Here is a 27,741-nt window from a genome sequence, read left to right as displayed (position 1 = left end):
CGTTTTTGTGCCTAAAATCAGAGGTACAGTCGACATTAGAAATAAATCAGAAAGTCATTGGACGACTAGCACTAGGTGGCCACGGCAAAACCACAAAGGAGGTGGTACAGGGAGATATGGGCTGAACAGTACGGGAAGCTCAGAGTAAAATATTATATGAGGAGCACCTGAGAAAATCCGACAGTAAAAGATGGGTAGCTAAAGTATTTAAATACATATATCTAAAAAGCTTTGACTAACTATGGAGGAAAAGAGCTAGTTACAAGGACGAAGAAATAATGAGCGCTAAGCAACAGGTGAAAAACGCACAAGGTAAAAATTGGATAAATTCTATGGAACAGAAACAGAGTTTGGCGCTATACCGAAAGTGGAAAAGGCAGATCAGGGAGGAAGCTTTCTTTAATAACGCAAGAGGCAGTGGCCTACTTTTTGAAGCTAGATCAGGGTGCCTTACAATACGCAGCTACAAAAAGAAATTTAACTGTGAAGATGACATATGCGCAGTATGTGGTAAATCCACAGAAACAATTAGCCGCCTTATACTCGAATGGGATGGTATCCACCCGGAAGTCGATGCAGGCGCAGTCACTCTTCCTGAGGCCACACATGGCAAAACTACTTAAAAAAAAATTAAATTACATTACTCGTTACTGCTCCCAAAAGTAATGAAATTAAATCATGTTACAATTACTTCTGCTGAGTAATTCAATTACTTTTAAATTACTTTCTAGCTTCCGTTCATGCAACAACTAAGTAAAGCTAGTAAACAAGACATAACTTCTTTTCCAGACGGGAGCACACATTCTTTCGTCTTCCCGCCAAATTCCGTACAACCACAAAAAAGAAAGAAAACAGAAAAATAAAAGCAGATGTATGGTTAAACGGTCGTGAAATGACCGGCGAACCCAGCGTCTGGCTGGCCCGGAGCTGTCTGTCTCCGCCAATTGGGGGGCCCGAAGAAGCTAGGTTATATATTGCTTCCGCAGTTCCAAGAATCAACGTCGGCATCTTGTACTCACTGCTCAGTAATACTAAAGCCACGGTGGCCACGCCATGGACCCTTCCGCCTATCTCCCCCCACTCCAATCCTCCCATGCCCCGTGACGAGTGTAACCAGGCACCACTGTGCCCTAGCCGACGCAACAGGGAGTGCCACTGCGCCGCGCTCCCAACTAGTTTTCAACTCCAGCCTTCTTGCACCCTCTGTCCCTTCGGCATTCCCTTGACGCCTTGTATCCTGCTTCTTGGAGAATGGTTGTCACGGGATAGCTGCATTAATGGCGATTTCCACTGGTCGATCGGAGCTGGACGCCCGAACCGACCTATAGCGCTACAGAGCGAATCAACCTTGGTCGACCAGCGGAACGTGTAAAGCGCGCGGCGGAAGTAATGTTGAGCAGTAAGATGTGTTGTCGGCCTAGTTTATGCAGTACTTCAGACATGTTATGGTTGCGCGAACAACGACACGCACAAGACAGGGCACAGGACGAGCCGGCTTCGAAAGTTTTAGTCGCATCGCAGCGCCAAAATTTTTGCGGTTGATAAATAGGCAGAAGTGCGGCTCTCAGCAACATGCTTTCGCACTATTTTAATGCTGCAAACGTTTTTCGATAGATGCACTTTGACATATTTGCGCAAAAAAAAAAAAGAAAGAAAACGCTGATGCCCCGTGTCCTCTGCCGATGTCGCTGAAAGAGCCAAAAACAACCAAAAGAATCCAGCAGCCCCCGGAAGTGACCACACCAACGATTAGGACTTCCGGCGAGGTCCGACTCCGGTTGGCGGATCGAGCTAGAGCGTCCGGAGTTGCTCCAAACGACCAGCGGAATACGCGCAACCTATCTTCATCGACCAGTGGAATTCGAAATCGTCATCCCCGAGCAAGAAACCGTGCTCCGGGGCGACCAGTGGAAATTGCCATAAGTGACCCTTGAACACACGAGGTCTCAGGAGCACTGTTCTGCTCAATTCTGTCTCCTTTTGCCGATCCGTTAGGCTGGCTTCGGCTTGCCGCACGTCGTGCCTGCTTTCGCGGCACTCTATTTTTTTGTCTATTGAAGGAGTAATGGAGCACTTTAGTAAAAGTAATTTTGAAGGGAATTAATTACTTTTGCCGCGAAATTACCACAAAAAGTAATTCATTACATTGCTAAATTACCAGCCCAAACAAGTAATTTATTACATTACAAATTACCTAAAAAGTAATAAACTACAGTAATTACATTACTGTAATTCAATTACTGCCATGGCTGCCTGAGGCCCTGGGGTTTAGAGATACCAGTGGCCGGGTGAATGAACCTTTGGAAAAGTAAGGATTGGAAGATTGGTGGCTTAAAAGCAGAAAAGTAACATAATGTTAGTAATGTAGAAACAAAAATTTAATAAATAAAATGATGGTATAGTTAACTGAACTAAAACAAAATTAAGATATAGGGAAAAAAAACGAGCATGATAGCAACTGCTACCACCCCGTTTCAAAGGAGACGCTCCTATATTCCATCCATCCATCCATCCATCCATCCATCCATCGATCCATCGATCCATCGATCCATCCGTCCATCCATCCATCCATCCATCCATCCATCCATCCATCCATCCGTCCGTCCGTCTGTCCGTCCGTCCGTCCTCCTTTCTTTCCTTCTTTCTTTCTTTCTTTCTTTCTTTCTTTCTTTCTTTCTTTCTTTCTTTCTTTCTTTCTTTCTTTCTTTCTTTCTTTCTTTCTTTCTTTCTTTCTCTCTTTCTTTCTTTCTTTCTCTCTTTCTTTCTTTCTTTCTCTCTTTCTTCCTTTCTTTCTTTCTTTCTTTCTTTCTTCCATTCATCCATCCATCCATCCAATCAACAAAAAGAAAGATTAAATTGGTGACAAAATAAGTCGCTAATTTCTGCCAACTGCAAACAATTAGCCGAAAAAAGAGCAAAACCAGTGCAAATCTGCTTTCGCGCGATATTAGAATTTCAGCAAAAATTTTGTAATTTTTCTTTCATTTCCACCATGGAGCTTTTCATCTATGGATCAGCCCAACGGGGGAAAGAGAGGGAAATTCTTTCTCAACACGCTTAGAAAGCCACTGAATATTATGCCTTCCCTTTTGGGTACAGATCACATGTACGATTGTTCAATGGCCGCTAGAATGCAATTATGGGTGGCGTTCAGGTAAGTTATCTATCGTTTTGGTGTGTGCGTTTCTGTATGTGTGCGCTTATGTAAAATGGTAAGCCTTGGATTTTTTCCCGCGTAGTTGCCGATTACGAAAGCGAACCGGTTATGCGATTGCAGCTAGTAGACCGCCGAAGCCAAGTGTGCCTGGAGGAGCTAGTGCCACTAAAGTCAAATGTGGCATAATATTACTGGACGTGGTTACGCAGATTTCGCTTTCAAGCTGAAGTATAATGTCTGGTTTAACGAATTCCAGAATGACCTTCGAAAATACGTAATTCGTCTGAATTAAAATGCGTCACACCAATTAAATGCGTCACACCTGCGTAGTGATAGATGCCTATGCGGAGGGTGCGTGACGTCGTGCGTGACGTCGTGCGTGACGTCGTGACGTCACGCACGACGTCACGGCGATGACGCTGCGTCAAATGCAAGACCGACAGAAATGCAAGTGGACCTGGAAAACAGAAATGATAAACCTAGCTGATGAATTTAGAAGCGTCAAAATGCAAACATATCGCGGAATGAAAAGCCGGAGTTAAAAGCTCTATAGCCTATGCTCTTAAGGCTATGCTTAAGTGTCCTTCTAACTAGTTACATAGGCTTCGTAATTTGAAATGCTCATTAGCACCGATTTTGTTTTTTAGCAGACGCTCATGTCGTGTCCTTGCCGAAATTTCGAATTGCTAATCATCTTTTGTGTTTTTTGTATGTTTTCCTTGGCGCGAAACTAATGACGGTTTTGTATGACACCCCTCATACTGTAAGCCCTAGCTGCAGGTGAGCGTTAGCAGCTACACGAGTAGATAAATAAATAAATGAATAAATAAATAAATACAACCTTGAATGATTGCTTCAAGTTAGAAAATGAACAGCGCTGCGAAAGAGAGAGGGCCCAACACGCCAGAACACAGACGTCTGAAGAAGGACTGTTGCCTGTCAGACAGGGCGGTCCACCATGAGAGAAGCAACACGCGGACAAGGCGATTCACCGTTTTCACGGAAAACGAAGATCGATCTTGGATTCAAATTTCTTCGCTTTTAACGGTGCATTTATTGAGAAAAGCGCTCCGAGGTATTCTCACCAAGGTATTATTACGATGGCCAAGCGAGGCAGTGCTTTATGATTAGATCGGGCTCATAATATTTTTTTCTGCGTTATAATTCGGGAGGAAGTCTGTCTACGCGTTCCGAGAAGCGTGGTTGCAGACCGCACTTTGGGAGCACTCACTTAATTTCTAATTATAGACACTGCCTTCATGAAGAAATGAGGGGGACTTTTTTACTCAGAGTAGGTGGCAGCTGCGTAAGCAAGTCGTTTAATTGTTGCATTGCATTTTGGTGGCTAAAAAGTCAGTTGCTGTCTCGGGGTATGTCGTTTTCGCCATGTTTTGTCTCAGATTGTGTTAAAGAGCATCCTATTATTTTTTTTTTTGCGTTTTGCTTCTGGTTTTTTGTTTCATGCTTTATTCATATAGTTATCTTTTCGCGTTACTCTCAAAATGCAACTTCGTCCCCCTTTTGAGATTCCCAATACTGATCGTGCTCCTTTCTGTTTAGGATGGCTCTGGGCCCGTGTTATTTCGAGGATCTCGCTTTGTTTGGCGCTGAAGGAGTTTTGAAGCGCAATGATCATTACGCTACCTCTGGCAGCCATCACGGACCTTGATGTTTTCACCTTCAAGCGACCTTGACAGATACTGCGCCTTTCTTTTCTTACAAAATAATTTACAATGAAAGCGAAACCTTCACTACGCTAGGTATAGCAGGTCTTTGTTTGACACTAAGTAATTAAGAGCGGGTGTCCATGAGTTCGTGCTGTTGACCCAAACCTTCCTTTCCCCAAAATCTAACTTAAACGGAGAGGCAGGTCTGGGTTGTGCGATGTCCGCGCACGTTAAAGCCCAAGAGGTGGCCAAATTACTCCGTAGCCTTCAACTACGGGACCTCCGTCTCTCCGCTTCCACTCCCATCTTGATTCTCTCAAGTATGACAGACACTGCGCCTTACATCTCTTATAAACCAGTGTACAATATGCAAAAAAAAAAAAAAGAAGTTTTGAAAACATGATCTTGACCGGGTTAGGTGTAGATGTCCACAATTTCGTGACGTCCACTCAAAAGTGTGAGGCTCCTTCCTTTCCCAAAAGCTAATTTAAATAAAAATTTTGAAAAAACCGCGGCTTGAAAAGCGGGTGTTAAAGCGGCTATCGCTGCAACACTTTCAGCTTCCGCTCTCACTAGGTCCAAGCCATGCTTAAACCCTAAACATTGTTTACGTTTCGCTGGCGCGTGTGATGCATGTGTTTATTGACCTCCTTTCCGTATCAATCGCTTTCCTTCATCTGTGACTAATACTTCAAAAATTGAGAAGTATGCTGGCTCCAATGATTGTATGCAGCGGGCGCTTATTTGTCTGGAATATCACGTGGAGATTAAAGCTGGATGCCAGAGCCGTATTTTTGTTGTTCTTTTCTCAGCCTCTGCGCCGTTTCATTTGCGGAGCCATTTCGTCTTGTTATCTGTCTCCCAGAGTACCAGAAATGCGCTAACTTTGAGAACATAGGCAGAAAGATTATGTTCCTCATGCTTGATCGGGTTGTACTATGCCAATTTCTCTGCACTCGATAAAACGCGTGGAAAACATTCGCGTATAAGGCGTTCTCTTAATTGCCTTAGAGATAGATATCAATATAAACAGTTTTCATTTTCCAGAAGCGCTCAAAGCAAGCTTGTATGTGCCCAGAAGTACGGCCCATAAGCAACTCTTCGAAATAAACAAGTATTTCTGCATATTTGCTTCTTGAGGTAAGAGATATTTACTCCACATTCGACTGCACACAAATTCTTTTCTGATCGACCATCTGCATTCACCCGGCATGCGTACGAAGACTCACCTCACGTCGATTGTCCCGAGATTCACCGAGTATGGGACCCCCCACGTGTAGATCTGGTACGATGTCAAGCCGCAACAGAACAGCGCCACGGCACACGACAGCAGGGACGACGTTTTCGGATACCTGCGAACACACGCGCTCAGCGTTCATGATCTCTTGAAATCAACATGGTGCAAAAGCCAAAGGAATGGGCTGCAGAAATAATTAAGAACAGTAGAACTAAGGTAGAACTAAGGACCGGTGGCCAAAACATTTAACACGTGAATCAAGGTAAGAAAGTCAAGGTAGAGAAGAAGACTCGGGTGCTGACGGATGCCATGGTGTAGGACCCAGAGTTAATTTAGATCACGTGGGGTTCTTTAACGTTCACTGACGTCGCACATCAAGCGGAGGTTTTTGTGTGTTGCTTCCACCTAAATACGTCGCCGTGGCCGGGATTGAACCTACGACACGGAGTTCAGCACCCCAATGCCAAAGCAGCTGAAAGCCTGAGGCGGAAAAATTCATGTGGGAAAGGAAATCTTGCTTAAAGCGTGAGTTAAAAATGACTACAATAAAATAAAACGTTTGGATTTTATTATAAGGCGTAATTTTAAAGACCTTGCTTTAGGAGACACCGTTATTAGTTTTATTAACAGAGGTATTGTTTACACACGATTTTTACGAAAGAAGCTCCGTGGTTGCGTTGGCAAGATTGCCATCCGTCGCTTTCGTGCTTTGCGCGCCTTGCTAGACCAAAATGAAACATGCTTTTGAGCGAGAGCTCGAAGTGTTGAAGATTACTCCTGTTTCTAGTTTTTTTATCTGTTTCCTCGTTGCATTTTCAAATGTCGGGAAATGCTGCATTACATGAGGCTTCAATCAACACATTTCACTTTGCCGGACGGCTCTGCATCGTGCACGATGATATAAGCTTGACGATCCTATATTTGAGTAACAACAGATATCTATACAATTCTGCCCGTGAATTACGGGTCTAGCTTATCTTTGTGGAAGTAGCATCACAGGCAGATGGAAGAATTACATCATCAGGTGCAGTATTTAGGGTGCGGTTTCATGCGTTTGCCGACCGCTTCTGTGACACGAGGCTTTGTCATCCATTCTAGCGCTCACTCATCGAAAGCCCATCGTGTCCAACTCAACCGAACAAAACCGTAAAGTTTGAATGCAGCCGAAAAAATCGTCATATTCCAATTACGACAAAAATCGAAATGAAAAGTAATTACGTATCTAGGTCTGGTTGCTTTACTACTGCTACTAAAGCTGCTTAGTAATTTTTGTGAGTTGCTTGCACGCTTGCTCCTAGAGCACGGGATTGGCGTGCCGTTGTATGGCGCGCGCTTTTAAGCGTACCCTTGGCCGCCTGAGTGAGGCCCCAGAATTTTTTGTGCTTCAGCGGAGAGGAGAAGGTTCACTGTTGAAGTTCTAAAATCTGATGCGGATAATTACCTACAGCGGCATATATTCACGCCTCTTAATAAATGAAATATCCAACAGCGATACCTGAAAAAATATTTAGGTAATATTTGTTAACAAGACTGCTACTTGACACATCTTGGCTGTATTTTGATGCACTGCCCCGCCGACAATCATATGGACAGGAAGGCAGGCTTCTAACAAAAAAAGTCAGGTGTAGAAATCCCTCGCAAGCTCAGGTGAAACGCTCTACATATTTTGTACTTGCGTCGATGCACCAAATGGGTCTGTACCTGTACTGAGGCAAGCGTTTCGAGCTTCAGATGCTCCCTCAATTTTTCTCCGTTGTCGTCGGCTCAGTCGGTGCAGCGCTCAGGGGCCGCTCGAGACCCGCAAGGTGCCTTCTTCGGACGGAGCACACTCTTATGGGTGCATCTCCTAGCACCCATCGGTTAAAATTTATGTAGGTTCTACGAGCCCGGCATGCTACCCAGATGGTCTAAATCCTAGACTGGCTGCGGTGGCCTAGTGACTAAGCCGTTATCTGTTTTTAGCTCTTTCTTCAGCTGTGGCCCGGGCTGATGGCGTAGGCATCCGCAAGTACTGTGTCGGGAACATACAGTTAAAACTGTGCCAATGTGCACCAACGGATAAAAAAAAAAGAAAAAAAAAAACTTCTCTCCGGCATCCGAGCCCAGGGCACCCCAACCCACCCACCAGCCGCTGAATACGAGGCGGCGAGCATTCTAACAATTACGCAACCTATGGGCAGTACGTGGCGTGGCGTGCCGTTTAGATATATCCAATGTAACATGTTGATTTTAATATGCTTCCGTTTCTTCGCGATCACGAGCCAGTTAAATCTAAATCATTCCCTTTACAAACTAGTAGCCGTCCAGCGACTTTATGCTCTCACCAGAGCGCCGGCTGCCATCGTTCGCCTGGCGAACTTGGCAGCATGCCAAGACACTGCAGGGCAGTTTCTCGAAAGGTCATTTCTATCCGCACCACAGCAACACTCAAAAAGATGCGCTTAGTGGCCCTAACTATCCACTTAGTCTTTCTGTGTTTTGGTGTAGTATGAAACTTTTTTTTTTTTTTTTGGAATTAGTAGTATTAGGTTTATCAACAATTTATGATTTTGTTCTCTAAAAAATGTTTTTTTTTTTCTTAACAGATATGCGTTTATAGAATTTTTACGCATTCTGGGTCGCATATCTTTTCTGCAGTGTAACATCGAAGTGCCATTATAGGCCACTGTCTCAAGCTCAATTTATGTAAATACTTTCAGCAGGAGTACATTACGTAGTTACAACCTGCCGTGCTAACGTAAGGTCCAATTAAGAGCATGGACGCTAAGCGCACTATACCTCCCTGCAGCTTTATTTTGCATTTTTCTGCATTTTTCTCGGTCTGCAGAAAGGCGGTAAGCCTTATTCGAAAACTGTTACCTCATCAAAGAGCACCAAACTTTCAAATTATATCTGTGCGTTTTGCGCGGGGCATATTTAGAACTCCAGCTTTTTATGTATACGCCGCGAGAACGTCAGCGCGTCATTACAAGTAAGCGGGGATAAACACGAGGCAGAACTGGGCCATTTTGCGCGACGTCATTCAATCACCAAATCACCACCCCTCTGCCGAATTCATGCTGACCTAGATGGTGATGTTTGTTCTTCTAAAAGTTTGCTGATTCTGAGCCAATAAATTGGGTGACAAAGACATTCTTGTTTGGGGTGCTTCTTAAGAAGAACAAGAGCTCTAAACTGCGTGCGTTCACAAAAATGAGGACGACATGTGTGGCCGGCAACACGCGCGTGTGCGTTCTTAAAGCGACTCAAGCGCGAGACATAGCGGTTGGTTTCGAGTATAGGCTTTCTTACGAACTTCAGTACACTAGATTACTAGGTTTCAAAGCGTTGTTGGTAGTATTGTGGTAAAAAGGAGACGTAAAAGGACTCTATATTGTATATGTCGGAAATCACAGCAAGAATGCGAGCAATATCTGCGTGAGAAAGTCTCAGATCGCGCACAGGCGCACATTGAAACTTACCTTAGTATCGTCAGCGCCATAGGAAGGCCGACGACAATAAATATTTGTAGGTCCGCACAGACGTACCACAGATGGTTCAAGCACTGCAAAGCAAGTGGGCATGTTTTAAATTTGAAGCTCGATCCTACAGCGAGAGCAGTGCAGCTAGACAAGAATTCAGGAAAAGACATAAATTTACGAAACTACTGAACTCACTATCACTGTATTATTGTCACGGTCTCCATTATGATCGTCACGATTTCGACATCGATCAGAACAATGAGTAATAAAAATATCCAAGCATGATGCAATGCATATCCCATTAAGTTTTGCAACAAATCGATTGAACAAACGCAAAAGATATGCTAAAAACCTTTGAGCTCTCTTCGTTGCAAATATATGAGAAGGAGCCGTTGAATGCGACGCAAGGTGCTGTACCGAACAGAAAGTCACTAAAAGCTTATGAAAGACAGTTTCATGTTAATTGTACATTTTATAGAAATTCTGAATAACTTTTATCTATATATTAACCTTTCACAGCCGTTCCTCAAACGTCAACGTTGAGCCTTCTGAAATTTTTGCTAGGGGTGCCTTTAATTCTTGTCTTTCATGGTTGAGCTTTACGCCTTTACACTAAATTATGTGCGTACTCTGTATTACTATACAAGGCTGTTCTCTGGTACGCCTACAAGCTAACATCCTGCACTGAATTATTTTTACAACAATTAGGTGTCAGAATGCTTTAACCAATACCATAATCGTGGTTGCGCTAACCTCCATTTAGAACAAATAAGCTGTGAGAAACTACTCAGAACAAAAGAATAATCTCACTAAAGTCTGCATTTCATCCAATTTTCTCATTACCTTCTACTTTATCCTTAGCTTTTGCGAGATTTCATGGTATAGAATGCTAGCATTGCCGATGAAAATAATTCATTTTGTCTTTGGACGAGTGTATCAAAGCGCAAATATTCTCTTCTGGAGCCCCAAACATGTTCTCCTTTTCTCTAATGTCTTTTCGCAGTCTTCACTCTCAAATATGTCACAAATCTGTACATGATCTGTCGAATATTTTTTGTTTTTTTAATATTGAGTGGGAGGAGCGTGAAAACTGAATTGACACCTTGCATTTTGTGATTTCTGCTATCCCTTGATGCGTGAAAGAAAGCTTAAGGACATCGCACTATCGTGTGCAGAGGTTATATGTCTTGAGCGTTGCGTAATTACACGGTTCGGCGCATTCTGGGAGAGGAAAATAACTTTATCTTTAATAAACCCGAGGCGAAGTCAGCCGTCGAAACTGCTGTCCGACGTAACGAAGTGACACAGGCCGCACCCTTCCTCTTGGAACGTTTCAGGAGCGTTGCTTCAGAGGCAGTCCGCATACAAACGTCAGGATCTTTTTGCTGACAATCAGCTTGTTTCATACTAGATATGTGTTCCATGCTTTAAGATTGTGTGGAATTTCCACAGTTAACCTTCTACAGTGAAGTTGAATATGGAATTTAAAAATCATGGGGCGAAAGGCCCAGTTTTTGTTAATACCATCGCCCCGCTTGCTTTCGCATACGTTGTCTCTTTTAAGCTCCAAGTGCTCTTTTGTTCGCAACCGCGCAGTTTAACTCTCAGAGTCATAGTTACATTGGTTTAAAACTTTCAGAATGTGGCAGTTTTCTTTGCTTCCAAATAGTTATCAATTTGGAAGCAGCTTGGATTGCAGCTTTCAAAAATAATCCACGCAGAAGCACGCAATATGAATTGTCTATTTTTTTCTTAGCTTTCACTTCTCGCGTTAATCTTAACCGGAAAGAACAAAGTGAGCATATATCGTCTGCAGAGCTCGCGATCATTGATCGTGCCTACCATGAGGTGAAGTGGTAGGAAGTTGTTGATGAGTGCGGGCACAACCCAAGGCTTCTGGATACAATTATTAATGTGCAGAGCCAGACTGTCTTGGTCAGCGGGACCATCCACCAAGAGCGGCACGAGGTAGAAGCACAATATCAGTGCCATTGAGGGCAGCGTGACCCTTAGGGGTGAGAGAAGAGAAATATAATTGCGAACGCCACGAATCAACTCTCCTACAGAAACGCCGCTGAAGTCACATGTTCCCCCTCCCCCTTCACCTATCTAATAAATAAATAAATACGTTGTTACGTGGTGTAGCATGTCCATCTTTTATTTTTCCTTTCGTTACTTGGTCTCTTGAATTCTTGTTTACATTTTAAAACGTGTGTATCAAAAATTACTGGAGCAAACAATTAAGCAAGCTGAACTTCTACGACGTAGATTTTTTTCTGGTACACTTACGTAAACAATTCAACCAATCGCGATGGAAAAGAAAGGTATGCTCTCACTGCTCTAAAGGGAATATGGCTGAGCAACTTGTATCGCTTGTGTTGTAATTGATGGATGGATGGAATACAAGAGCGTCCCCTTTGAAATGGTGTGGTGGCAGTTACCACCATGCTCGTTTCTTGTATGCTTTGAATTTTGTTTGTTATGAATGGGTGAAGTTTTTAGTCATTTTAGGGGCTGAATGTTTATTTCTACGCTTCTAACATTTGTTATCTATCTGCTTTTTAGCCAGCAATCTTCCAGTCGATTTTGGTTAACTTCCGCCGCAACACTGGTATCTCTAAACCTTAGGGTCTCAGACAGAGTAGACACCCAGATGGATACCATCATATTCGAGTATAAGATGTTCAAGCGTTTATACGGATTTACCACGTACTGCATACGTGTCCCTTTCTTGGTTAGCTTTCTTTTTGTAGCTGCGTGTTCTAACGCACCCTGATCTAGCTTTTCCTACTGCTACACGCTCCTGTTCTCTGTATTTACTAGCCCAGCACTAAAATAACCGAAATGACGAAACTAAACTAAATATCATTCCACGAGTTTCTCATAAATTAATAATTTCTCAGGCAAAATCGGTATCCAATTCAATTATTCTTCCCTCGGCATCCCATTTAAATCATTCTGATATCACTTCCATCCCACTGACGCTGAGGGAGTTTTCGCGCGCTCGTGGTGCCTACTGTAAATGCGCAAGACGACAGGCTAAAAACAATCTGCAGAACCGCGTGTCCTCAATTAATGTGAGCTTAATCTGGAGTTGTGTTCGTTGAGCATGGTGAGCACTTGAGAACTGATCGAAGTTCTGGTACCGAACTTTTTCGCCATTCGCTAGCACATGATTCCTCGCAGGTAATCTAAGAACGTGAATAATAGGCCCCAACGACGAAACATTACTACATAATAACCGCGAGCAACACATTATAACTAAGACTGTTATCAACCCTCAAAATGACTGCAGAATTGTAACTACCGCGGTAAGAAAACGAGCATTAAAAGCGCAAAGGTAAAAGAACGACAGCTAAGATGTGTAGGAAACGAGCGACGCGAACATGTATTTTTCTGCTGCTTTCCTTACACCTTTTCCTTACCAACACGCTCAAATTGCTACTTTTCCGATAAAAGTATGCAGAGAGAAAAAGGTAACACTAGCGTCCCGTGCGGTCGGTTCCTTTTTTTTTTCCCTTCCGTAGTCATTACCGCGCAGCTTTCATATCACGCCCGTTTTTCCATAAGCCCGAACTATCCCAATTTTCTTGCTTAATCAACTGTCAAAAGCATGAATGAGTGGTAAATTACCTTACCCTTAATAATTTATGGTAGGGTCAGTTCTTGAGCGCAATAATCATTTGGAAATAATCGCATTGCGATTGCACTGTGGCCTGCAACAGTGTCTATAGCAGGATATATGAATAACACCTGGTATTTCTACGCATCGGCGGCTTCTTTCAGCTTTTGCTGTCCAGAAAGGGACGAGGTCGGCATTAAACCAGTGTGGTAAGTGACCTTCCTCTTTGTTACATTCTTTGCTCTTCCGCAGCCAGCGAGAATGATTCATAATATACCACTGTCAGGCATCCGTTGCTGCCGTATACGCGAGGAAATCAGTTCACAGCTCATTTCCGTAACATCGATTACACTCCTTTGCGCTATGTTTTACGGGAGGAATTTTAGACACCAAGGTTGCTCTGCAAAGATAGAAACATACTATCAGTAGAACAAATGCTATATATGCAAAATATATACATGCTCCTCGAGCGTATCGAAGTTTACGTCGCATTATGCAGCGTTGCATGATGAGGCCCGACAGCAGCGCCGAACGCTGCGGATGCGTGTATCGGCAAGTTATCTTGGCGGACTTACCTCATGTATCGCTTTATTACACCCACCAGGTAAACCGTTCCTATTGCTCTCCTCCTGCTTGTGTTTTTTGGATTGGGCACCATAAATGGCAGGACAAAACCACTATGAAGAAAATAAAAAACACATAAACTTGAGAAGCTATCCTTTGTAAGAAGCTTTGGTATTATGTTTTTTTCTAGGACTTGCAAGTTGTTGATCTATTATCTACAACTGTACCAAAACAATTTGTTTAAGCTGTAGATGTTACCTTAAAAAAAAGAAGGTCGAGACGCTGAGCACGGCGTTTGGAAGCAGCTGCGCTGACGTTTTTGTGAATATGTCTAAGAGAGCAAATAGATCATCTGTAAAAGAAAAGCTTTGTTAGAATAAACGTTCCCTCCACATATATGCGAAATCCAAGCTGCACTTTTCTTGAACCCACAGAAACCATAATCGTGAGCTTTAAAACGAAAGCCTTGCTCGTCTCACGGTTGAGGTGAGCAGAAAGCAGGAGCAGAAAATGAGAAGCGTCAACAAAAATATAACAGAATTTCGTATCGAAATTTTAACGCAACCGCGCTTTGCGCAATGTTCAAAGTGACGTCATGCCATTTCGCTTCGCATTAAGCGTGCACCTGCTAGTCAAGCTGAAGGCTAGGTTGCGATAGAGATTACCCCCAATTGTAGGCCGTTTATTGCATGTGTAGATGCCCATAGAAAAGTACGACAGATACTGCGTTTTTTCTTTTCCCAACAAACCAAAGCAACTAAACACATTTAGCATTTTGCCAGGCTCGGTGGCAGTCTAAAACAATGCCAAACCATGTTTTTGCACGTTGAATAGGTTTGAGTGGGGTTAATCCCGGCAAACTTTGCGGTGGCACTTCGTCGTCAAGCACTCAGTCCTAGGCTCAAAAAGAAACCACTACCTCTGGAATTGTGGGAAGAAGATTCCCTTTAAATTTCTGCAGCAATAGCTGTAGTTAACTTTTATAAGGAGAGGTTGGCACGGTACCATCCGTTCTGCTGGTATCAGTCGCGTGAACCGAGAACCGAGAACGGAGAGCGCGGCGCAGGGGAACGGAGCGCGGGGCGCGGGAAATGACCATGTCGTTCGATCTTTTCAGGTTTGGTAGCCCTGTCTCTGTATACTAGACGAGAGAACACGCTGACGGAGATATGAATCAGTCATTTTAGACGCCTCGCACAAAGCTCTGCAGCATTCTATAAACATTATTCACTATCAGTTCTAGCGGGAGACGGGAGTGGCAGCCCCTTATTGAGGCAGCCACCATAACATTGCGCCTTTCGAAACTAAAACTATTGCCCACTATTTTTCAGAACTGCGGAGACAAAAATTCTATAAAAATGTCACTGCATAATTTGCTTGTTATTTACCCACCAGCTTTACCTACTAGCAAAACACTTGAGGTTAACGACGCTGTCATATGTACCCATGGCAGCGAACGTTAAAAAAATATAAGCATCGCTGGCGTTTAGGAGCACTGATGTATCATAATCAAGCTTGTTTCGGAAAGAGCTACGAAAGGCGAAACGATAAACGTTTGTCTAAAACTAAACATGTGCTGGTTTTTGCAGGCAGACCGATTCACGCGACGCACAAAGACGCCATCGACATGTCATAAATGAAAGGATTCGATGCCGCTAACTCGTGCTAACTCGTGCGATATTCAGATCATGAGCGAGCACAGTGGTTCAGACATTTGCGCCATTCAATCTACGTTCACACTGCGCATATCGAGAGACTGCAGATATAATGCAGCGCGCAGAGCATGCGACATGAAAAACTGCCTCATAAGATGATTTTCTAGCTATAGGTGCATCCGCGGGTACGTATTTCCGTAAGAGGTACGCTGGAAACTAGTGCACCTCTTAGCAACAGCTCAGGATGGTGCGTATGTCCTAGCATGTTATATGTTAAATGGGGGAGCACTATTTTAAAGCTCTTTTTTATATCTCCGTAGAGCTTAGGAAGAAGCAGTGAAAAAAAAAAAAAAAAACTTTAATAAATGCACGCGCAGGCTTTTCCCAAAAATCGCGGGAAAAGGGAATTACAGACATATAAAACAAACATTTGCATCTCAGTACTTACGCAGGTGGCATAATCAGTGCCAAATGCTAATGAGTTATAATGCCATGCGCATAAGGGCCAAGATTTCCGCGCATTTGCTGCATGATTAATACGCCAAAATCAAGGCCTAATCTTTTAAAGTGGGCAAGTTTTGCAAACTTGTTTTAGAATTTTGGCGGGTATGATCATTGCAGAAAAAAAAAAAAGAAACATTTGATGGAGTGAACCTATAGCGGGCATTTGCACGCTAAGCCTGTGTTGAAATGATGAACGGGATCTTAATTACGATGCATTTGCCTTTTCGGAGTTATACGAGCTTTAATTACTGTTTAGGTATGCGGAAACTAAGGGGTCGATCAGAACAGTAATCAACTAGATTTAATATCTCGTTGCCTCTCGGCTAAGGGTGACGCCACGGCGCATACAAGGATCACCCGTCTTACTTTCATCCGACTGATCGGAAATAAGACGTCATCGAATCACGCCGTGTGCAGTGGGTGAGCTCCTCTGCATCTTAAAAAAAAAAAGCCTCAACATGGCACCCGGCATTCTGTCTGCCAGCAACGAATCAGTGCGTATGTGTATCCGTCTGACTTGTCATGATTCCAGAAGCTGGTGTCATTCACTTTGAGACGGCCTAAGGGATAGAAACCAACGTGGCACCGCAGGCGTATAGCAATTGAACAAGCTGTCCCTTCTTTAGGCTTCCCCAACTAGGAGGAAATTGGCTGTGAAAGGGGGAGAGGGAGTTCCAAGGCAAGTAGATCAGACGCCACATATTTATGCCGCCAAATTTTTGCAACACTAAAAACACGGTATAAATTTAGGTGAGGCATTGTTCATCAAAAACGTATTCGTAAAGGAGGTTGGCACAAAAACTAAAGCGATATTATCTGCCTAAGTCTTGTGAGCAGTCCCTGTTTTAAGTTAGGTTTTGTTTTTAAACTCCCCAGTTTTGCTGTCGTTCATTTTTGCTTTTGTATTTCTTTTGATTTTTACTACGTGGCGCGGAGTATGTCGTGTGTCTGTGTAAGTAAGTGCCTACAATGAGTTCCGTTAATCTAAATGCCGACGAAATTCTAAACCCTAAATTTGAAGTAATATGCATGCATAAACGAGTGATGGCCATACCTGCGAATTCTATCTGCACAATGATGTAGGCATGGCCATAGACGACCCACAGCATCAGAAACACCTTGAATCCGGCAAGAAAATTGAGTGGGTTGTCATTGCCGGATGTCCTCAAAAGAAAACGCATGTTCTGGATGGCCGAGAACATCAGCAGTATCCGTAGAGGTACCTCTGCTGCGAAGAATGATTGTGAAGTCAGAGAGCATATTTGATACATTGCGCATTGTTTCACTGGCCAGACATCATTTAATGCGGGAGCGAAATTCCGAAGAAGAGAAGCTATAGAGTTCGTGTAGTACAAAAGCCGGGAATTGTCTAATTTGAAACAAAAGGCAGCCAAGTGGGAAAAGCCTCTTTTTTTTTTGTTATCATGGAAGCAAACTGTTAATCTCACCGGAGCTCGAGAGTGACCACTTGTAAATAATAATAATAATAATAATAATAATAATAATAATAATAATAATAATAATAATAATAATAATAATAATAATAATAATAATAATAATAATAATAATAATAATAATAATAATAATAATAATAATAATAATCAATCAATATTTATTTAATGTGCGCAGGAACAATCATGTGGTCTTCGTGCTGCAGAACAAAAAAAAAGGAAAATGCACAAACAAGTTTTTACACACACAGAGAGAACACAAAATAAGAAATAAATAATTACACATGAAATGAAACTGAGACGAAAAGTGTCGCGGAAAGAAAGCAATCAATGAGTACCATCTCTTATATACACAGTGAGAGAATTGTTGAGCACATAACAGAGAAAAAAAAACGGTAGATAGAGAGAAAAAAACAACAACAAATAACTGACATTGACTATAGTAATATAGAAATATACATAAAATAAACAACCCTTCCAGGCGCCACAAGTGCGTGGTACTTTAAACACAGGTTAGAAATACCGGAAAATACAATAAAGAAATAGAATTGAACGCGGGACAGTAAGATTCGAATATTAAGTTTAAAGTTAAAATATCAACAAGAAACGAATAAAAAGCAATTCAATATACAGACATCATTGAACAGGAGAAAAAGGAAAAAGTGAAGTAAATACAATATTTGAGCCTAGAAAGTGGGAGTTATACATGATAAAGCACTATTTAGAATACAGCGCTACGTACATCCGAAATAAATGAACAGAGCGAGTTTTGAATGATGTCAAGGTGAGGACAAAAAGAGTTAAATAACTACTGCATCCTGTCCAGAGGGGAGTGGGAATGAAGAGGAGAAACCTGAAATGGTCTGAATTCCCTCATGCTCTTTCGCGGAACGCGCAGTAGGATGTACTCTAAGAGCTGAGGGCACATAATGTGGCTATGAAGGAGTTTGTACAGAAATATGATATCAAGTCTGATACGACGGCAGTGAAGAGAAGAAAGATTCAGTTGGGCGCTCCTGGTGGAGCGAGAGGGGGAAGTTGCGCATGGAAAGCGATAATGAAATATCCGTAAAATTTTTTTTTGTACTCTGTCAACCTTGTCCAAGTTCGATTTGCAAGTGCCATTCCAAACAACCGACGCATACTCCGAGACCGGCAAGCATATGGACAGGTACAGTTTTAGGAACGGAAGTGGAGTATGGAACTCTCTCGAAAGTCTGCAAACGAATCCGAGTGTGCGCATAGCCCGCTGAGCAATGCGTTTAGTGTGAGAGGAGAAGCTGAGGGTGCGGTCAAAAAGTACACCAAGGTCATTAATTTCATCAACCCTGTCCAACAGCACAGAATTCACAGCATAATGGTAGAGAAAGCTATGTGTTTTACGAGTAAAGGACACAACCCTAGTTTTGGAAGAATTGAGGGTAAGTCGATTGTTCGCACACCAATCAGAAAAAGCAGATATGTCCGATTGCAACAACAAGCAATCTTTAAAAGAATGTAATAACTTGAATATTTTTATATCATCAGCATAAAGAAGAAAGGAGGAGTTCTTGATCGCCGAGGAAACATCATTAATAAAAACGAAGAAGAGAAGCGGGCCTAGTACTGAACCTTGAGGAACTCCACTCGTTGCAAGGTAAACGAAAGAAGTCTGTCCATTGACACTGACAAAGCAGAAGCGATCAAGGATATAGTTGCGTAGGAGGGCTACGAGTGAGACTTCAACGCCAGAGAGTAGAAGTTTTTCAAGAGTAGTGAGTGAGTAACAACGTCGAAAGCTTTGCTCATATCACAGTACACAGTATCAACCTGACCCCTCTGAAGGACTGCTGCAGAGGCATACGTCATAAACGTGACTAGGTTGGTAGAAGTAGAGCGACCCGACATGAAGCCATGTTGATTCGGTACTATGATATGTTTGAGATGGAAGGAAAGTACGCTGTGCAAAGTTAATTCAAAAAGCTTAGAGGTTGCACATAGAAGAGAAATCGGACGATAATTAGAAACATCAGATTTGTTTCCAGACTTGAAGACAGGAAACACGCGTGCCATTTTCCACACGCGAGGAAAGGCAGCATTTTTTAAACAGTTATTAAATATGGCAGTCAGTACTGGTACAAAGATATAACTGAAGGCTTTTATTATGGCAGCTGGAATGCCATCAGGTCCAGGAGACAAAGATGGTCTCAGACGCTTAAGACTCTCAGTTATCAACTCCTCGTCAAAGAGAATGGAATTAGATAGTGCACCGGATGGGAGGCAAACGGAATCACAATGTGGATGTTTGTAAACGGAGGAAAAATGTTGGGCAAAACTGTCGGCAACATCCCGAATTTCCGAACCCTGAGAGTCAACTAAGCTGATACTTAAATCTGATTTAATGGAACGCTTGCGAACGTAACGCCATAACTGACTAGGACGATTTGAGGCACTCCTCTCTAAAGACTCAAGATAGGAGTCGTAGTCCCGCTTGTATAAGCGTTTGCAAAGAGAACGCACACGGCGAAACTCATCTGCCCAATTGTGAAACCCAGAGCGTTTCGCTTTACGATGGGCCCGTTCCTTGAGTTTTAACGCCGTTATTAGTTCCCTTGAAAACCAGGAAGGGAACTTCCTACGCTTAGGAGTATGCAAAGGTATGTACCGACGCATACCATCAAGAACTATTTCTGTAAAGCGACTGACTTGTCCATCTGAATCATTAATGTCATTTAAAAGGGACCAGTCGACGGAAGAAAAGAAATTGAAAAGACCGACATAATCACCACGTGCATACGCGAAATAATAATAATAATAATAATAATAATAATAATAATAATAATAATAATAATAATAATAATAATAATAATAATAATAATAATAATAATAATAATAATAATAATAATAATAATAATAATAATAATAATATTAACAATGCACGCCCGTAACGGACGCAGGCCTAAACTGACAATTCCTAGTATGCCCCGCCCCCTCCCCCAACCTTCCTTCTGTAGTAAAGTAATTTCATAAATAGCGTAGCTTGGTGCCTCAATAAATTTCTGAAAAAGAAAAGCTGTGATTACCGTGGACAATATCGAAAGTAGGCAAATTTTATTCATCAATGCTCCTTCTCAAACTTTCCTTTTGTTCCCGCTTATGCCTGCGTTACGTGCAACATCGTTAAAAGCTAGCAAAGACAATTATTTTGCAGGTGCGTATTCGCTCATTTTTCACCAAATTTTTTTTACGGAGTGTGGCTATAAAAGACAATACTATTTAGAAACAAAAGTTAGGATTTTCTTGCTTATAAATTTCCACTCACGTTCTTGTTTCTTGTGAGCCATTGGTCTCCTCATTAGCAACCATTCCACTCCGGTCGCAATTACTACGAGCGATGCGAGGCTGCACAGGAATGCCCTGTGAAACGACATCATTTCAGACCAGGGGGCAAAATAAACACATTGTTAGCCGTAATAAGTAGTCGTAAATTTGAAGCACAGATGATGTGATGTTTTTGTGCGAGGGCTTTCTTTCTTTCATATATGCTTGCTCATAGAAAGAAAACAGCCATGAAATATATCAGAAGTCCACATTCATTGCTGGTAATTAATGGAAGGTGGATTCGTCCTGCACTGAACACCTCCGTTGATGTCAAGTGTCGCATCGCTAAATGCAGCGCGTAAAATGCTTGCCTCGGATTTACCGCTTGCATATTCGTGCAGTAATTTAACGCATGGCATGCCATAATTAATTATTCCTTTTTTTTTACAACATGCTATTTGCCTAATTCGGTCAGAAATAACTTATAATCCGCATCGTCCGCTGCGACAAGAAGCCAAACATGTAACATACACCGCAAAAATTTTTGCTTTGCGCCTGCCCTAAATAAGTTGAGCAAAAATAAATTAGCCGCCATTTTCACTTTAAAGAGGCCCTTTAACGAGAGGAAGCGAGATGAACTAAAACCACTGCTGCGTATGCGGCCTGATTTGGCTCTTTGTCGCTACAGAGCATGCAAATGTTTAATTACTCCTGACTGAGTCATTCAAGCAGTCGATGCCGAAATTTTATTATAGAAAAGGGTCCATTATTAGCCCGCAATGGGGTTCTTCGCTGCACGAAAAAGCAACCTGTGTAGCTGGGAGAAGCATTTTACATGCTGCATTTAGTGACCCAGCATGTGACATACCGTACAATTTCGAGCAAGTTTCCCGCCTATGCAAGCCCCCCCCCCCCCCTCCCCCGCTTGCTTGTCTGGTAATTTCGGCATGTGATAGGGGAAGGGGGGGGGGGGGGGGGCGCTTGCACAAAATTTTGTGGCAAATATTTTGAAAGACGCACCTAGCACCCAACCGGTAAATATGACAGTATAAAATGCGCAATAAAAGATTTGAATACCATTACATTTCTGTCCAGTCTGCAACTTCCGCTGCTCCTACTGAGCATTAAATAACTTACACCGTGCCAGCCTGGAGCTTGGTCATCTTTTTGGGGTCGTTGGTGCGACAGCCCTTCACGTCTGTTGTAATGCCGTACGAGGACACAACTGAAACAGAGAGGCGAAATATAAAACAATATGGCATACATTTCACTAAAAGGCTGAAAAATTTAAAATAAAACAAGAACTGCTAGAGGACATTTGATCTTTCTCTGTCAAAGCCACTATAGATAGCGTACGGCATGTACGCATGCACAAGCGTAAACGTGAAGGCGCGTCTCTTTACTGTCACGCAAACACACTGGTTGTTTTCGTTGGTGGAGAGGGGGGGGGGGGGTGCAAGGTAGAACACATGCGGAAATTCAGGACGAATATAGAAGTTGAATTTTCTGTTTGAAGATGCAAACGCCCTGTAACCTAATAGTCGGGAAATCTTGATACATTCCACTCACAAATGACAATGACGGGGAAGAGATTTACGCAGGCATACAGCCATAAATCTGAAATCGGCAACTGCAGTCTGCGGGCATATCGTAGACAAATGAAACTTTCTTGACTTTCTTTTGAAATATATTGATAAGGCTGACATTTTGTCTGCTGCTGTAGACCTGCGATAACTTGATTTAACGCGCCCAGTACTTGCAGTGAATTCCGTGTTGCTTTCGGGCGCAGGCTAGACGGCAGTGAAAGGATGTGATTACCTCGATTATGTGCAACTGTTGGTCATTCTCCGCCATCACTCGTCGTGTAACTTAAAGCCGTTGTAGTTTTCATTTGCGATCAGAGCACCGCACGTAATTGTTCCTCGTCTGCTTGGCTTTACTTGGCTCCACTTGCACCCAAGGAGGTTAGCGCAAAGACAAAGCGAGCCAATCCATGAGAAAGGGTAGAAGATTAAGATGGGTGGATAAAAATTAGAAGCCTGCCTTGCCCGCACAACCAAGCGGACCACCTGGATTAACAAGAAGTATAAAAGAGATGGGCCTAGGCCAAATAAAGCTGTTTAAGAAAAATTAAAGAATAAGAAGAGGAAATGGGGAAGCATCTACTCAAGCTATGGGAAAGGGAAGAAGATAAGAAAGACTGTAAGCAGAAGGAAGAAGAGAGAAAGAATATGAAGGGGAAAATGAGGGACACGGCTGTGGAGTGAGAACTGGAAAGAAAAAAAAATTGAAGCAGGAAAATACTGCCTAAAATAGGCTACGGCATCGCTAGTTTGGAGGCTTTCGACTAATGTTTCAATCAAGCCGCAGTCTAGCTTTTTTTTTTTTCGTTTTCATTTTTTTTTCATCAAATTTTCGCTTTGTTAAAGAATGATGCCAATGAATTTTCACCATTAGTTGCTGTATCATGCCGTCAACCTTTTAATAACCCCGACTTGACCTCTGGCATTGGCCTAGCAAAACGAGTGACATTCAATGGTTAGCCGTTCTTTTAGCTTATCTATGCGTAGCCTAAGTAATTATTTTATCCACGCAGAAATATTGGCCTTGGTGAAAACAAGGCACATAAATCCCCAAGTAATCAAACCGTTTAAGCAATTTCAGCATCATGCTTACCTTTCCATCCAAAAAATGTAGACAAAGGAAACAGTCAGAAGCGCTTACGTTTCGTCGTGATGAACTGGAGATCATTCTCCGAGCACGTAGACGGAGTACATATTCCTAGCCTCAGGTTCGGATTGCTAACCTTTTCATTCGTCGTCCCATTGACAAGGCCATACCTGCCCTGGAAAGCATTGCAATAACATTTTTGTAGAGCTTGGCAAAATATATATATATATATGTGTGTGAAGGGAAAATGAGGGTGCTCGTTATAATACATGAAGGAAAGAAGCCAACAGTCGGCGAGGCCAAGGAAAGCATTGGGGATTGTACTTTGTCTTTTTTTTTTTAATTTTTACTTGATAATCACATACATTAGTAATGGAATGTGTTTAGGGGAAAGATAAATAAACATAAAGTAGAAGGAAAAACAACGTGCCGATGGTGGGAACCGAACTCACGACCTCCGAATATCGTGTCCGGCGCTCTTCCAACGGAGCTACATCGGCCGCTGTCCCCCCTGCTACTTTCTTGGGTATTTATGTTGTATGTATACGAACCTTGAGAGTGTTCACCAGCGCCACCCTCAACAATAGCGGTGGACGTGGAACGTCCTTTGTTACCGCCAGCGTCACGTAGAACGTGATCAAGAGCGAGGGCGACAGCTGTGCTAGAACCCTCTTACGCTACCTATGGCTTCAAGACTGCCAGGTTCGTATACAGACAACATTAATACCCAAGAAAGTAGCAGGGGGGAGAGCGGCCGATGTAGCTCCGTTGGAAGAGCACCGGACGCGATATTCGGAGGTCGTAGGTTCGGTTCCCACCGTCGGCACGTTGGTTTTCCTTCTACTTTATGTTTATTTATATTTCCCCTAAACACATTCCATTACTAATGTATGTGATTATCAAGTAAAAATTAAAAAAAAAGACAAAGTATAATCCCCAATGCTTTCCTTGGCCTCGCCGACTGTTGGCTTCTTTCCTTCATGTATTATAACGAGCACCCTCATTTTCCCTTCACACACACACACACATATATATATATATATATATATATATATATATATATATATATATATATATATATATATATATATATATATATAAAGGGAAAATGGAATGTGAAGGAATATATATATATGGCTCCATATCTTTCGTTCATAATACCACGAGAGATTTGCTATTTAAATCTAATGGTACGGAAGCGGGTTCTACCCCGGCCGCGTCGGCCACTCTTCGATGGCAAAGAGCAAGGCTCCCGTGTGAAAGCGCTGTTGGTGCACGTTAAAGAATCTCGGACTATGGGCATTTCCGGAGCCATCCACTACTCTGTCCCCTATAGCGTGAGTCGCTGCGGGCCGTAAAACCCCACAAAGCAAAGCAAATCTAATGACCAAATTATAGATATTGGCTGTGTCACGCATAAAATGATTTCGATAGGTCGTAGTCTACTGAGGAATGCTGAAAGAAGCACTCTGTACTGATAAGAGATTTCCACTCATTATACGAGCGATCTAATGTCACTTTCTAAGAGCCAGACCGATCTTTACTCGCCTACGACTACATAAGCCATCAGCGCATGCTCTGCCATAAGGAGGCAGCCTGAAATGGCAGCGCAGCTAATTTCGCGTCTGATTACTGGAACATCTCTTTGGTTTCATATCTCAGAGGCATGCCATTCAAACGTAATGCAGGGGCCTCGGAATTTTAACGTGCTTAACACGAAAGCCCGAGCGTGGGGCTTGGACAGACAGCACAAAATATAATCCTAAACAGAGCCAGTGTCGGGTCTCCACAAATTTATATTTAACAGGAGCCGCACAGCCAAGCTTGAGCGGAAAACCGCGCTATAGGCATTTGACCGTGAAGCCGTCGAATCCTATCTCCTCTCGCTTGACAGGCGTGCAAGGCGTGAAGTCTTCGGCGGCCGGGTTGCGACGGCATGCTACATTTATCGTCGAACTTTCTGAGTGGTATTTACCAGTCGGAAACGTATCGGCCTTTGGCACCTATTTCTCTCGCTCAGAAGATCGGCCGCATGAACAAACACTACAATGGGCCGCATGTGTTTAAATGGTTTATACTATCCCGTTCTGTAAAAAAATTTGAACACCACAGCGACACAGCGACCAATATTTGAACACCACAGCGACATTATGAAAGCAGTCACTCTAGTCTGCAAAACAGACATGCGATTGAGCTACGGATCCTTTTGCTACAAAGCAAAGCAGACAACCTGGCAAGCGAAAAAATAGCGAACTGTATTCTATTAAAAAGAAACGGACATGAGAGACCGAAAAGTACGATAAGATATCGCGAGGCTATATTTCGCCACAGCAGTCGTTAGCTGTTATCTGATTTTCTATATATCACAAATTAACAAGTGATGTCTTTGCAGCCATTCTCTTTGCCTGAGAAAGCGTTCGATATGAAGACAACAGGCACAAAAATATTTATGCAGAAATTATTTGAACAGTACCCCCTGCTTTATTTATGAAAACGGTGCATTGGAGACCCCCCGATTATCCTATGTGACAGAGCTAAACTGTGCAGTCCGTTTTCAAGAAGTAAAATGAAACATCTTATTCGAAGTTGTGTAAATTTAAAAGCCCTCTAAACGCTTTATTAAGTTTTTTTTTTTTTTTTTTTTTTTTTTCAGAGCAGCCAGTCAAGTTTGACGAGGACTTTGACAGAGGTAAATTGGGAAGATTTAGCCAAACTCAATTATTTCGCAAAATAAAATTCGCGCGCTTAATAGCGCTCAGCGATGAAAACCAGGCGCAGCCTTGTGAACCAGTTTAGATTGTTTCATTTGTATAAGTAATCAGTGCTCGGCTGGTGCAATGTGCCACCGGCAGAACGAAGCATGCGTTGACACCGTGTCAACGCCGGATGGTCTAAATGCAGGATACCCTGTGCGGTCTTCACGCTCCAAAAATGCTTCATCAGAATATGCACACTTTGGTCACTATACAGTCTCTTGGACGCACGTTAGAAAGCCGGTTAGGTTTACCGAGAGTTCGGCGGCCATCTGGTACCTCTCGATCAGCTGCCTGAGTAGTAACCTGGCGGGCTTGACGAAGAGTGAGCAATACTGGCCCTTGAAGCTGACACGGCCCTGATCGTCCAGCACGCGCGCCTTGAGGCACTGCGAGTACGAGCCGACGCTGACGAGGCTCCCCTCCAGGATGTTGGCCGGCAGCAGACCGTTGGACAGCAACACTGCGCGCCGAGAACCACAACGTTAGAGGTGTTCGGTAGCTGTGCTTTGATCCCGCACTGCACATGTCTTCTAAAAACCCTTATTTGTGAAACGCCTGTCTGTGACCCGAGTATGGCGTCTCATTTCCGAAGGCATTCAAGCAATTAATTGCTTCAGTCGAGCATATATCTGCCTGCTTGGACGAGATTCTGCTTTTTTTTCTTTAACTTAAAAGCTACTTATTTAAAACGAAACATTATATAAGAAAAGAGGCACTAGGAGGTCCCTAAGTGTCGCTAAGTCAAAAGCGAAAACGGAGGTTCTACGGTCTGTATACTCGAGCAATAAATATAATCCCGTGCTCGATTTAATGAGCATTACCCCAAAAAAGGGCGCTTTGACAACAGTTAATTTTAAGCGGAGTCTAAAATCAACGACGTATGACGTAAAAAATCGGGAGGGGAGTGCAATTACAGATTCGTTGAAAACAATCTTCGTTCTAGCTTAAATATTTAATATAGGACTCAGTATTTCAGATTTCAGGACTCTCAATTTCAGATTACGCAATTCCGAAATATAGTGAGAAAAAAGAGGATGCTGGTGGTGTTAGTTTTATTTATTTACAACATAGTAGGTTGAAAGGCGTACAACGCTTCAGCTGCTTGAGAAATTGCTCAGAAGCCGCTGGCCTTTCAGGTCAGTTGCTCTAAACACCTTGTCACTGTGCGGCGCTGACAGAGTGACTTTCGGCCGTGCCCTTTTTAGGCTTGCATAGCTTGCATTATAACGCTAACACCTCAAAATCCCGAAAACCAAACGCTTGATCTTTCGTCTCTCCTGGAGCTCACAAAATGTAAGTGGTCGCACGCTGCCCGGTATTTTCCACCGCATGTATCAGCGTGTAGAAGTGAGCGATATGTAGAGAATAATTTAAATTCACAATGGGTTAGCAGCTCCAGCACATTCACTGTAGCCATTACATCAAAAAGAGCTCTTACTGGTCAACTGTGAGAAAAGAAGAAAGCCCATTTCATTAGGTCTTGACGTATGGTTGTTCAGCGACAAAAAAAAAAAAAAAATTAGTTTGCTTCTGTTCGATCTTTACAAGATGCCGCCATGCTCTTCGCTTTACTGTAGTGCGCTCGCTTTTCAAGCTAGGAGCAAGTCTCAGCGATAGCGTCTTGCTCGAGTTTGGAAGTCTAAGGAGCTCGTGCTTTGAATCTGATTTGTAAATCCTTCGAAGTAGATAATCTCCTA

The 27,741-nt window shown here is 42.7% G+C and overlaps 1 protein-coding gene across 1 annotated transcript in view; it reads right to left on the bottom strand.

Annotated features, from left to right (window-relative positions):
- The window catches only part of LOC146201657 (nose resistant to fluoxetine protein 6-like), a 57,007-nt gene that overhangs the window by 15,638 nt on the left and 13,628 nt on the right, over positions 1 to 27,741 (bottom strand). The window contains exons 2-11 of the mRNA XM_084583369.1: positions 26,296 to 26,504; positions 23,343 to 23,463; positions 21,756 to 21,843; positions 20,620 to 20,714; positions 16,922 to 17,095; positions 13,967 to 14,060; positions 13,720 to 13,821; positions 11,365 to 11,530; positions 9,523 to 9,605; positions 6,054 to 6,176 (exon numbers count right to left, since the gene is read on the bottom strand). Of these exons, the coding sequence (XP_084439495.1) occupies positions 6,054 to 6,176; positions 9,523 to 9,605; positions 11,365 to 11,530; positions 13,720 to 13,821; positions 13,967 to 14,060; positions 16,922 to 17,095; positions 20,620 to 20,714; positions 21,756 to 21,843; positions 23,343 to 23,463; positions 26,296 to 26,504 (1,255 nt within the window). The remainder of the gene's footprint in view (positions 1 to 6,053; positions 6,177 to 9,522; positions 9,606 to 11,364; positions 11,531 to 13,719; positions 13,822 to 13,966; positions 14,061 to 16,921; positions 17,096 to 20,619; positions 20,715 to 21,755; positions 21,844 to 23,342; positions 23,464 to 26,295; positions 26,505 to 27,741) is intronic.

Source organism: Amblyomma maculatum, chromosome 1 (genome assembly GCF_055883805.1).
Source record: "Amblyomma maculatum isolate TAMU_Amacu chromosome 1, ASM5588380v1, whole genome shotgun sequence".
NCBI classification, from domain to species: domain Eukaryota; kingdom Metazoa; phylum Arthropoda; class Arachnida; order Ixodida; family Ixodidae; genus Amblyomma; species Amblyomma maculatum.
This window is presented reverse-complemented; position numbering and strand designations above follow the sequence as displayed.